The sequence below is a fragment of the Strigops habroptila genome, chromosome 2 (assembly GCF_004027225.2).
Source record: "Strigops habroptila isolate Jane chromosome 2, bStrHab1.2.pri, whole genome shotgun sequence".
Lineage (NCBI taxonomy): Eukaryota > Metazoa > Chordata > Aves > Psittaciformes > Psittacidae > Strigops > Strigops habroptila.
Window position 1 is genome coordinate 36,774,699 of NC_044278.2, and position 13,272 is coordinate 36,787,970.

At 42.6% G+C, this 13,272-nt stretch overlaps 1 protein-coding gene across 1 annotated transcript in view; it reads right to left on the reverse strand.

Annotated features, from left to right (window-relative positions):
• Positions 1 to 671: 671 nt before the first annotated feature.
• Positions 672 to 13,272, reverse strand: part of TSPAN7 (tetraspanin 7) — a 96,496-nt gene continuing 83,895 nt past the window's right edge. The window contains exons 5-8 of the mRNA XM_030472631.1: positions 11,575 to 11,730; positions 6,989 to 7,072; positions 2,128 to 2,200; positions 672 to 1,798 (exon numbers count right to left, since the gene is read on the reverse strand). Of these exons, the coding sequence (XP_030328491.1) occupies positions 2,132 to 2,200; positions 6,989 to 7,072; positions 11,575 to 11,730 (309 nt within the window). The 3' untranslated portion in view covers positions 672 to 1,798; positions 2,128 to 2,131. The remainder of the gene's footprint in view (positions 1,799 to 2,127; positions 2,201 to 6,988; positions 7,073 to 11,574; positions 11,731 to 13,272) is intronic.

Here is a 13,272-nt window from a genome sequence, read left to right on the forward strand (position 1 = left end):
CTGCAGTAACTGGGTGGGTGCCACAGATGGATGGACAGACGGATGTAGGATTGGCTGGGGCTCGGTCATCTGTATGGGCTGTGTGGACACAGGCACTGTGCAGCAATTCCACAGCTGGAAGGCAACAGGGCTTCCCTCCTCCAGTCTTCTCTGTCGACGCTGTCAATGTAAGGGCTTGGTCCAAAACTTCCAGGTTTACATTTTCAGGGGCTTTCCATGAGATCTTCAACAATTCATATATTCAAATGAGAAAAGAGGTAAGTGCCCGCCTTTCCATTACCCACCCCCTCAGCCGCAAATCCCTCTTCTTCTCTCCCTCACCAAAACCAGAGAGAAATGCTCAAGGCCAAAATCACATTCAGCACTAAGGACAGGATAATTAAACACTGCAGATCATTATCAGTCACAAGAAGCAAACCTGCAACACGGAGGGTATGTATTTGCCACGTGGTGAAACCAGCTGTGGAAGGTTTTTCTAGGAGTTCTGAAACAACTCCAGCTCTTTTCTCTCTTTTCTTTTTCCCAGGGTAGTAACATTTTCCTGTCACAAGCAAGTTAGTTGATAAAATATGCATAAAGACATGTCACTCCAAGCTGTGCATTTGTGTTCCATGTTCACTCCCCCCTCGAAAGAATTTTGTTATGACTAAAGAACAAAAAGGAAGCACCTAGAAATCTGTAATGGTTCCATTTATTAATACGTATATCACAAATACTCACAATATCAATGCATTCTCGTTGGCATGCTAGACAGAGGCATTATTAAAAAAGTCCTATTTTTTTAAAAAGGTTTTAAACTTCTGCTTTCCCCCCAAAATATTTCATATGCCTGTTGTTTTTTTTGTGATTTTTTTTTTTTTTGCATGTGTGTGTTTTTATTTCAATTTGATTCAATGATGTATTTGGTGACTGCAACCTCAATGCAAAAAGAAAAAGAAAGAACAGGAAAAGAGTCTGAAGGCCGCAGTACAGCACAGTTCAATTAGTTCATAACTACCTAATAAAAATAAAGGGAGCAAAATTCCTGCCTTCACAGTAAGCAACAACACAGCTTAATAACAGTATTACACAGGATCAGGTTCAGAGGCAAAATGCACTAGACAAAGCCTACCGGGATACGTACTAGGCATACAACACTGAGTAAGAATCAAAGATGTAGAAGAACATCAGGAATAATGGTTCCCTTCGAGCACAACATTTTAACATCATTTTCAAGTATCTTTATGTTATGTTACTGATTCCTTTGTTTTTGGGGGAAGAGGGGCAGGCGCAGGGAAGGGGGAAAGGATGAAAACCTTAGTAAAGCAATAAACAAAACAAGAAATTAAGATAAAACCGAAAGAGTATATATTTCATATACCAGTTTATATGAACGTGTGCAACACTTATTAACCATGGTGAAAGGCTCATTATGCCCTCCAGTCACTACATGCACAGCCCGATCACTGCTGTTAATGAATTACCTTTGTTAACTTACGATGCAACTACTGTGTGACCAAGAACATACATACGGTGCCATCCTACGCCGAGCCGCGGGGATGGGGTCTGGGTCTGGAGGCCGAGGGGACCCGGCTGCTCTCGGTGGCACCGCGGTACTTCACAGAATGGTTACACTACGCATGGGACAGAGTTCAGGAGGTGGGGTGCGAGTGTGCGCGCGCACGTGCTTGCTCGTGGGGTGTGGGTGTGCGTGCGTGCGTGCGAGAGACAGTGTGTGCTATAACATTCATTTCAGTCTTTCTCCAATTCTGCAGCTCCTGGTCTTCAGACAGGCTCTGGACTTCACACTTCTGAAAGACTAAAGAGCAGAGTGGGGAGTAAAGATAAAGAAGGAGGTTGCTTTGGTTGCTAACAGTGTTCATGGCAGGTATCGTGCCCTTTCTTTTCAAGAAGAAAACTGAAATGAAAGACATTCAACAATACATTTCCCCCTTTCTTTTCAGCCCACCAAACAGAATATTGGGATGAAAATCCCAAAGCAAAGAGTCCCGTGAGAAGACTTAATTCTCAATGGACATGCTGAGCATCTAAAACCTGCCCGCTATCTTCAGCAGAAGCAGCACAACCGTGCTAAAACACCAGGGTGTATACAGCATACGTACCGCACGGAAAGTGGGGAAAGCTCACCTTGTTACACCATCTCGTACTGGTTAGCAGTAATAAACCGGGACAGACAGCATGCCAGCAGCATCCCGATCAACTGTTCCGGACAAGAACAGAAGTAGAAGCGAATATAAGTTAAATTAAATGCAGTACAAAGGAGAGGCCGTGGTAAGCAAGGAGAGGCCATGGTAAGCAAAGATTTTGTGTTCTGGAGCTATGATGTACAACACATTTATGCTCTGTTTCAAGGACTGCTCTAATCAGAAAACCAGCATTAAAATCTCCCATCTTTTGTTGGATGTGCCATTTGACTTTGATCGGAGCATATTTATTTGATAGGCAGCATGCCTTTTTGCTACTTTTCCATCCTGTTTTCACTGCCTGGCCAAGTCAGACATGGATGGATAAACTAGCAGGGTAACAGCATGCTATGGGCTGTGTTTCCCTTGCAGGCTTCGCCTGGGTCGCCAGCCACCACCGAGAGCTGGCAGCCCCTTTAGCTTTATTAAGTGTGCTGGGAAAAAGCTTCCTAATGCCCCAGAGTGGTTATGCTTTCTTTACAAATGATGCAGCACCAGAGAAATGAGTGCTATCAATCTGAAAATAAATAAAAAAAAAGTCTTTCACTATTCCCTTGGCTGTCACTCAGATTATTGAAAACAGATCCCTGGCTTCCACTCGTCAATAAGCACTCAGTCATTTCAACATTTTGCCTATCGCAGTTTGTTAGCGTTTCCTGCAAATGCCTACAGCGTTAATATACTATAAATAATTCAACCTTGCTTTTCTCATTTGGATTGGTCAATTAATTAACTCAAGAGCATATCCAGATTGTTACAGCTCATCCCTGGAGATCAGGGTGAGGTGAGAGGGCTGTCTCTGTAGACCAACCAGCCTTCCCCGGCTCTGGCTCCAAGCAAGGGCTATCAGAGCGGCTCCAGCTGCCTTGCCCATGCCCTCTGCCCGTCTCCTTCTGCTGTGGGCAAAGTGCATTACAAGGGAGCAGTGCTTGAGAAGGGGGATCACAACTGTTTGGCAGTGGTGGAGCTCCCACAGACCCACAGAACATGCATAGATAATGCCTGGCTGGCTGGCTGCTCCTCCAAACTGGCTCCTTCTAGTTCATGCTTGAGATTGTGTGTCCTTTCCCCGAGACCATCAATGCTCCCTGTTAACATGATCATCATCAAAATATACATCTTCTCTACCAGCCAATTGCTTGATTTGGGTTGGCATCAGCCCAGAGCAACATCAAGCAAAGGAACCTCTAATACACATAAACTCTTTTCTGTCTCTAAGGTGTCACATTCCTGGCCAGGCCACACTTCATTTGCCAGAAATTTGCTCCCTTTCCTGTTTCAGCATCCACCAGAACTGTTCTGGGCATCTCAAAAGGGGACAGAGTCACCTTTAAAAGCAGGCTGAACCTCCTGATTAGTCTTTAGAAGCAACCCAGTCTTATATTAGATTTCAGGTCACATATTGGATCCCAATATGGATTCCACTCCCTAACCCTGGTGCAAAGGATGACAGAGATGTAATCCTGTGCTAGGGCCAAGTCTCAGGAGCTGCAGCAGACAAGGTGGATAATGTCTGCATCAGAACTGCTTCCACAGTCAGGCAGAGCTACTCACGTTAACGCTGACAGTAAAGAAGGCAGGTGGATGTTGCACTATAGAGAGGAACTACAGCCACATGAGAATGTATCTTCAAATGATGGGAACCCTGCATACTCCACTACTTGTTTTGAGCATGTGGAGAGCACCTTGCTTTCAGTCCTTCTACACAAAGGGAATAATTTGGCCTTAACATTATCCTGAGACTCCCCTAGTCAGGGTCTTTACTGCAACCACAACCTGTAAACCCCTCCTGACTCTGCCTCTTGCATCCCTTAAGCCAATGCCTGCACTACAGTTTTATCTAGGCAAAACTCTTCTTCATCTATGCTGCTTGCATAATTTTATTCTCTGTTGGGCACAAGGCAGCGATCATTTTGCTGCTCTGAAGAGCACCTGCTAAACTGAAATTATTCCAGCTGGAAGTCAGCATTGGTGTCTGAGTCCAAAACCAATCAAACCGTATTTTATTGTTATTATTTCAAACCCGAGGAGAAGTGCAGACAATGTCAGCAACACAGCAGGTTTTTAAAGCTCTGACTCTGACTGGGAGGTGTGTGCCAGGCCTGTAAGATGTGCAATGCCATTACATCAACTTTCCCTATTTCTGGGAATCAGCACATTCCCCATGCTAGTCGACACCTAACAAATCACATGAAGGAAAGGCCCTTGGGCATGCTTTACTGCAGAAGAGCAACATGATCTAATTTGTCTTTTATTTAGATTAAACCTATTCTCAGTAGGAACAGCAAAACCTTGCCTACAGCTGGAGCACTGCCTGGCATGACTGCCAGCCACCTTTAACCTGAAATCAATCTGTAAACACCACCCTTAATTGCGTCCAGCAAAACAGATTAGGCAGTAAATTATAACTGGCCGCCTTCTATTCTTCACACCCCAGGAGAGTTGCGTTTTTCTCCCCTGCATCTCCCCTCTTCTCCTTTTTACACATTTGTGAACACCCCAAGCAGCTGGGTATCTACTTGGAGTGCCAGAGCCCTGTGCTTAAGCAGGGGAGCGACATCCCCAGCTGGCAGCAGGGCACACGCTGCCATCTGACAGCGCGAGCTGCCAACACCACTTCAAAATATGCTTCAGTTTGCACTTGGGGCCACAGCAGCACAGCACCTTCCCCCTTGTGCTGCCTGCAGCCCATCATGCTGATGTCACCTTGTTTCAAAGGGCTCTCATTGCAGGGGCCACCCTCTGCCCGTACTGCCTACCCACCTTCCTGCATGGAGCTCACAACCAGCCAGTGACCTAGAGTAAACATCCAGACATGTGCCAAAGTACTAATAGTTCCAGCTGCACTCTTCCTACAGTCTCCCTCCCAGCTGCAAACAATGTTCAGGCAAGATAAGATGATGCTTTGCCTACCATATGTACAATATACTGATTAAAGACTTACAGGTAGCATTGGTCCTGCCTGAGGCATTTGCCCCAGCAACATATGAACTGTAAAATTCCACTCATCCCATTTTTCTTTTGGATAGTTTCACATAAGGCACTTTAAAAGATGCTTTATAGCCTTCTGGCTGTCTACAAACTGAACTGAAATAACAGCTCAGACTACTATGGCAGTAATCAAGTCATAATCACAGTGGAGAAGAATATCAAGACAGCCATGACCATTCAACAAAAACTAGAACAGCTTATTAAACAAACCCCACAAAATTCCCCTGCTCTGTGCATCAACAGCTCCAGAGAGGCAGTTTCACCATTTCTGGATCCTGAAGACCTGACACCCATGCTCTGGGTGGCTGGTGGTACAATGAACACCCGCATGAAACAGGCTGACAGTCCAAATCATGGGCTTCTCACATCTAACATATAGGCTGTAAGGCATCAGGTTTCCCAAGGCAAGGCAGTCAGCTGGTCTAAGCCCAAAGTGTTAGGGTGTTAGGTTATGCATACACTGACTGAGAGGATATGGTGTCCATTTTCTATACGACTTGGGGACAGTTCTGAGAAAACCTGGAGGCCATTGTAACTGCTGAGAAAATTAAACCTCAGAGAGATGTAATTAAAACACCTTGCAGCCAAGCACAGGCTGACTACATGGGGTAGCAGGGGCTAAAGGGCAACCACAGCCCTCCCATTACTTCACTTGCCCATCACCAGCAACAGCACTGGCAAATAGCTTGTTTCCAGCACAGCGCGGTGTAAACCTACCTCTTGCTAACTGAATTCATGAGGTTTAAGAAGTCAAATAATTTTTCCTAGCACCTCATCTTCTCAAACCACTGGATAAACATCAGTCATTCAACAGGCACATTAGTATTTTCAGTGTTGCCTCTGACCCAAATTTTTAATATTGTGTGAATGAAACAAATATAAGTTGCATAATAGTTTTTGAATACGATATTTGCAGTTGTACTATGTACTCTGCAGAGAGAAGGCAGATTGCCCCTGATGTAGAAGTGATTCAGGCATCAGAGATGTTGCCATGCGTTTTGCTGAACAATTTTGCAAACACTTTTGCATTGGCCCATTGGCGTGTTTCCCTCTGTCTTCTTTTTGCATGTTTTGAGAAGAGTCTTTGCCATCACACACAAAGTGACTGAAGTAAAGGAGCATCTTATTGAAAGGTGTTTACCTGCCCCTTCTTGACCAGAAGATTCTGACCAGATCTGTAGTTTCCCTAGCTCCTGTCTAAGAAAAGGCAGTCTGAATGTCAGGGAGAGGCAAACGCCTTCTTATCGCTCCTCTTTTCCCTCCCATGACAAACTCCTTTTGGTCCAGGCAAGGAGTTGGCTTAATAATCTAATTTGGGCAGATCTCAGCTCAGTTTTCTGTGCTAAAAGGGAAAAAAATATAAAACTATCAGTCATCAAAACCAAGTGCTCCCACCAGGCTCCAGGTCCAGGATGGGGAGGCCTGAAGGTACACTCTTATTTGAACTCTAGACTCCTTTAAGACAAAATAAGAATGCTTAGAAGATAGAAGCCTACCCATACAATGGATAAGCTATTTGTCTTCTTAGCTGTTTATGCTCCATTTAAGCCAATGTTTTATTGGGTTAACCTCTATTTGACCCAGTGGAGGGACAAGTTGTTTTCCTTGAGCTAGTCATTAGCTCAACTGTAACTGATATTCCCAAGGAGAAACTTCATTTAAGTTGAAAAAAGAAAATCAATGAACAGATGACCTCAGGACTAATGAACATGCTGAGTTCAGTCCCTTTCCATAATGCTTCCTTCCTTGAAATCCAGGGAAAGGAAAAAAGCGAGGGGAAAAACCAGGGGGAAGGGAAACAGTTATGCACTTACCTGTGAGAACGCAATCCCAAAAGCCACTCCAGCTATGATTCCCATATTTGTCTCCATAAAACTGGTCACCAAGTCATAACAGCCCTGGAAAACAAACATAATCATTCCTTGTATCGACCTTCCCTGCCATGAATGCATACATACAAATATCTCATTTTAAATGTACTTGGGCTAGACAATATTTCTGCTGTAATTTCCAACAGTGTCACCTTTTTATTTAATAGCAGTTCTGAGTGAATGATGGAAAGTGGTGGCAACACCAGTCCTTTTTCGAAACAAATGTATTTCAGTACTTTTAAAAGCTAATTGTGATGCTACACTCATTTTTATAGGTCTTAGTAAACAGTCAGTTTACACTGTTTTAAAAAACATTAAAATAGCTTTGACCTGAAACCAAACCAGTAACAATATAAGGTAATGTTATAATACAGTAAGGGTGTCAAAAATGAATAAATGATGCAGATTTCTTAATACTCCAGATACTAAATACAAGCATGCTTCAGGCATCCAGTGAGGCATTCTGCTTGCCTTTGCCTGTCAAAAGACACCAGGCAAGGTATTGAGTAGTATATAACTTTAAACCATGTAACAAAGTTATCAAGGGGTCTGTATGAAGTTTCTTCATTCATTTGCCCTTGGACATAAAATTCCTTGTCCTGCTCCCCAAATCCAATTTTCTCTCTCTAGCTCAGACCCTGACTCCATCAGCCAACTTGCTTCCTCATGCCTCAATTCACAGCCCAATCTGGGGCCAGCAGATTCATACACATTTCTGCCCTTCTCTAGGATAGGCTTTTTGAGATGTTCCCCTCAGTATGATAATTTTCACCAAGTTTCATCCCTTACCTATTTTGCCCCTCAAAAAAGCATTTGAAATAAGCTTTCCTCATCTGTGGTGCCTAAATGAATCTAAACAAGCGATGCAATACTTTTGAAGAAAAAGAAGGAAGATTACTTCTGTTTTTTCTTTCAGAACTAACCCATCTGCCCACTCAGTCCAAAGCCACCTCTCAGCCCCTTTTGCCACACTTCCTCAAATGACCATCACCACTGTCAGCTTAAGGCTAGTCCCAAGGCATTTTATGCAATGCTGTAGCTTTATCCACTTTATCAGAAGGTGGAAAAAACAGAAGTAACAGTGAGTTCCTTCTTCCAGTTTGGACTCCTGTTCTGTAAGAGAAGTGTCTCCATGTTGTCCTTCCATCCACACCCCCCTCGCTTTTGCAAACACTGTAGGAACTCTTTACATGACCTCAAAGCATCAAATGCTTGTGAAAAACAACAGTGAGAAGGACAATGATGTCCTTTGTTAGAGACAGGCCATTTATGAACTAAATTGTATCATTTCTTTAATCTCTTTTATAATATAAGAAGACATTTTATTTAATCCTGAGAGTAATGGAGTGGTAAAGCTAACAGTAGCTGAGGACCAGCACAGATGTAATTCATTTCTGAAATGTTTAAAGTGTACATATTAATCCTTTATTGCATCTTACAACAGTGTACAGTATGTCAGATTCAAGCCTGCTTATTTAACACATCAAGCAACTATACTTGTGTGTGTCATGAAATGAGATTAGGTTTCTCACGCAGAACTTTCAGTCTGTCTGACACAGCTTAATGTTCCCCCAGCTCTTCTGAAATCTGTCCTTTTCAACAGCCTTCAAGAGTTGCAACATCTAATGGTAATTGGAGGGAGACAGAATATCTCGTTAAAAAAGCATGCAAGTGAGAGAGTTTTGATCACTCTCCTCATTTGAAGACTGTTTTCCCAAATCACAATAGTCTGTTTCCTGAAGTACACTGCATAAATATGGCTTAATTGCTCAATCCTTTCTGTGCACAGAGTGAGAGTGCAAGAAGCACCCAAGAGCTGCATATACAGTACAGAAGTATGTGAAGTACCATGTGCACACAACTGGATGCTGATCCAGAGGACAGAAGTGACAATTTAGCAAGTATCCAATCATTCTCGACTCCACGCATCTGTAACTTTATTAAGATTTTAGAGAGAAGTAGTTCTTGAGGTTTGTTGGTATGGGCTCTGAAGATTAAAAGCACTACATGAACATTAATTAGCTAATCCTAATGACAGCCCTTCAAGTTAGGTATTAGTCTCATCTGAGATGAAGAAACAGACAGAGAGACTAAATGATTTACCCAAGGTCACTAAGCAAGTTAGTGGCAGAATTGACAAAGAAAAACCAGGAGCATTGTCTTTTAGTCATGCAATTAGATCATCTGTTTAATCCTCTTTGGATAATTCATCACTGGTCCTCGTAAAGAGCTAGTAATTTGATTAGCTCATAAAGAATTTGTCTTACTGATAGTTTTGCAAGATTCTCCAAAAATATGTATATTCCAAATATACTCATCCACAGAAATGGTAACAGAGGTCTTTCACAACACAGACAATATATCTTTCCCTTTTTCTCCAACATACAGAGAGCAAAGTGCCTATTTCCAAGATGAGCAGGGGGCTTGTGTCAGAGGCAATGATATTTGCTTCCTACCTGAACTCAAAGCACACATTCGCACAACATTTCCTCCTGCTTGTTTTTTATTCTCATACCCCTTTCAAAAACATCTCACCTTGCTCAAATGTCTGGGACAACTCTGGGATCTCACAACTGCTAAACAGAAATCTTTACAACCTTTGATTACAAGTGGCTATCTATCTCAGAAAATACACACAATGTCGCAGGACATCCAAATTTCCCTTAAGTAGTTCCATCAAGTAATTAAGACAACTGCTTCCTGAGGAATCAGCAGTACTTTTCTGTCAGGTGGCTTGTGCATTTGACAGGAAAGCAAGAAGCGAGCATGGCTGAAAGTGAGTTATTAGCCCTGGACTAGCACAAGCTCATTCAACTCTCAGCCACTTCTTACAATTTAGCAGGCATCCTTTGCCCAGAGGAACTCACAAATGCACAAGGATTTCTCTGTGTGTGCAGAGCGCACAGAGCAAGCCTAGCACTTTGGGGAACCACCAGATTGGTGCTGGGGACACAAATGGCACCTGCTCAGTTATGTAGCCAGGAAAGGTTCAGAGTACATGGACATCCCAAACTGAAAAGGTGGGACCTGCTGATAAAGTACCAGTCACACTAAAAAGCATTCCCACTGGGAAGGTGGACAGAGGCAGGGGCTCAGGATGGGCAGCCCAGGAGGCACTGTACGCAGCCCATCCTGCTGTGGATGCTGGTCGCACTGTACATCCCTGAGAAACACCCCATGCTGCCTCTCACCTTCTTCCCACCTTTACAAAACCAGAAAGTTACTACAAGTTCACGAAGCGCAACTGAACGGAGTGGCTCATCCTTTCTACTCCTGCAACCCAGCAAGATTACTTTGTTGGTGGTGACTGTGAGTTTCTTAACAGATGGGACGCCTCTAATGTTCCACACACCTGGAACACGTGGCTCTGATTAAACTATTACAGAAAAGAAAAGCTTAGTGGAAAATAATCCTCTGGCATCTTTTTTAAATATATGCTAGAAGATGTTGTCCACTTGACTGGTTTTCAAAGAAAGATGTTTCAGGCTGTGCTTAGCTACCACTCCAACCTTCTGATTCACAGGCGACTGAGGTGAGAAAGACAGAAACAGAAGACAAAAGGGTATTTCCATATTTCCCCTGTTACCTACTTAGGACTTTTATTTATTTTTTTAAATTCAAGTCTGAAAACAAAAACAGAAAAGAAAATAATCCTTAAGTCTGACTAAGCTATGCTGCAACTCAGCACAATGATTTGGCCACGTCATTCCTTTACCAACAAACTGTTGCCTCTTGCAAATCTCAAGTGAGAAAGAAATAACTGATGATGCACTAACACTTAAAGCAATAACTTGAGTTGTACTTCTGCAGCACAGTGTCTGGTATATATGCGGCATTGTTTTTTCTTTATTCCTCCCTTTCTTTGTGTTTTCTGTGTTTTAATTCCCCAGTTATTCCTTTTCTCCCTGTTTTCTCAACCTGCTTTCCCAACCCTATTCTGTCCTCTTCCCAACTTGCTCCTTCTGGTGACCCCAGGAGGGGGGTCAGTTTGGCTGTGTTAAGCTTGCAGCAGCACACGTTCAAAGATTTTAAGTCACTGTAAATGTACCAGCCAACCACCATGCTGGTTGTCAGTCACCCATGTTTTTTCTCTGGCACTGAAATTACTGTGTGAACACAAACAAGAATAAACCCTGTCCTTCCCTCTACCCAGCTACATCTTTGTCCTCAGCAAAACCCCACAGCATTCAGCAGGAGTGAGCAGAGGAGCAGAGAAGTGCTGACCAACCTAACCCTCAAGGGCAGTTGAGCACACATGCCACTCCTGGTCCTGTGCCTGGCCAGCGCTGCCTCTGTGTGCAGTGCTCTGGTGAGGGAACAAATCCCTCCTCATCAGAAATGTTGCTCGCCTGGTCAGCTTAAAGCATTTGAAAGCAAACGGGGGGCAAAGCTCCTTACCATCACTCCAGCCCAAAACACACGTTATCAATCGACTATTTGAAAAGAAATACAATTGTAAGCAGTCATATGCTCCACTCATGTACTGGATGGTTTCATAACAACTGCTTCTGGCACAATGTTACTGGTACCTTCTGGTTTACTTTAGTGGCAGCCACGGTCATGTTGCGCAAATCCTGAGTGTTACAGTCACTGGAGTTCATGCAACAGCTTGTAGGGATGCCGTATTTGAAGAAGTAAGGGCTGGTGCTCCAATTGGTGTAGCTCTGAATGCCACAGCAGCTCAGCTAGGAGGAATAAGGTGCAGATTTAAAACACACAAGCAAACCAGGATTAAAACTAGGACAGAATTGTCACTGCCCACTTAATAAGCTTATAATCAAAATAAAGACAGGTTGCCTCCAGTTTTGAAAAGTAGATACTACCCTTGCCCCATTTATCACAAAAGCATCAGGAATGCCATTAACAGAAGATGGGAACAGAAAGCCTCCTGGAAAAAAGGTATTTTATGAGCAGAGCTATTCTTTGAAGGTCTGTTGGGTTTTGGTTTTGGTTTTTTTTGTTTCCTTTGCTTATTTATTCAATTAAAGATGATCCTGGAAATTCAAGACAGCCTCACAATGAAGTAGGAAAAAAAAAAAAAAATACTTTAAAACATCCAAAGCATTACACAGAATTAGATGTAACACATGCAGGGCCAAACCAGTACAAATTGCTAAGGTGAAGCAAGCCTCTCCAACTCAACAAAATAATTTCTAGGAAAACTCACAGAGCCACAAATAGAAGGAGACCATATGTTCATAGAGTGATTTCATAATCAGCTGAAAAAAGTTGGGAAGGATATTCTGCTCTAGATACTAAGCTAGAAGAGAAGACAGTCACTTAAAGATATGCACTCTGTGTTGAGTTTTCTGCATGAAAAGAGCTTATAAATGCAGTTCCTGTAAAAATAAATGAAATGAACATTTTGCTATGACAGAAACACTGAACAATTATTCAAAACTATTTAGTTTAGCCAACTCCAAGGAATCAGAAGTTCAAAATGCACGTTAACATTAGGGAAACAGACAATTTGACAGCCAAATATACTCAGTTTAGAGCAGTGCAGTAATCTGCTAACCCAGAGAAGCCAGGTTAGAGGCAGTTCCAAAAACAGAGGGGTCTAACCTAATAGCTGTAATTTCTAAAGATCTAGAAGTTGTCAATACAATTACATTGCAATTTCAGCCATTCAGCAAGTTATAATCATATGAAAGGCAAATTGGCTCATAGAATGTATTGTGAGCTTCTTGCTATGGTATGGTTTTCAGTAGGAATTTAAAGAGGAATTTTACAACTCTGTGTTGTAGTTGGTGGGCTTGGTTCCTTGTGGTTGGCATCTCCAACCTCAGCAGCACATTTGTCCACCCCCTTTTCCTCTGGAGAAAATCCTTTGCTAGCTTCTCATTGTACTTGTGAAGAGAACTGCTGCAGTTTATCAGTGATACAGAATGCTAAATTATAGAATACTGTCTCATCCAGCTCAAAATCTACATTTCTTAATCCTATTGACAGATTCCATTAAGAACAAGGTGCGTTCTTAAGGGATAAAACTGGCCCCTAAACATAATTCAAGATCAGGGACTAACAACAAGCAAGTGGGACAGGCCCTGTCTTCATTAGATAACTCAGGCATCTTGGATAAGCATACCAGTTGAACTACTCTTTACTTAGATCAGTTTTGTCAGCCTCTAGTTTTGCTTGCAATACACAGCTTGCAGATTGAGCCATCCACACTTCATGTTCTGTGATCAAATCTGAATGCATGCTTTGCTCTATTAATTTTTAAT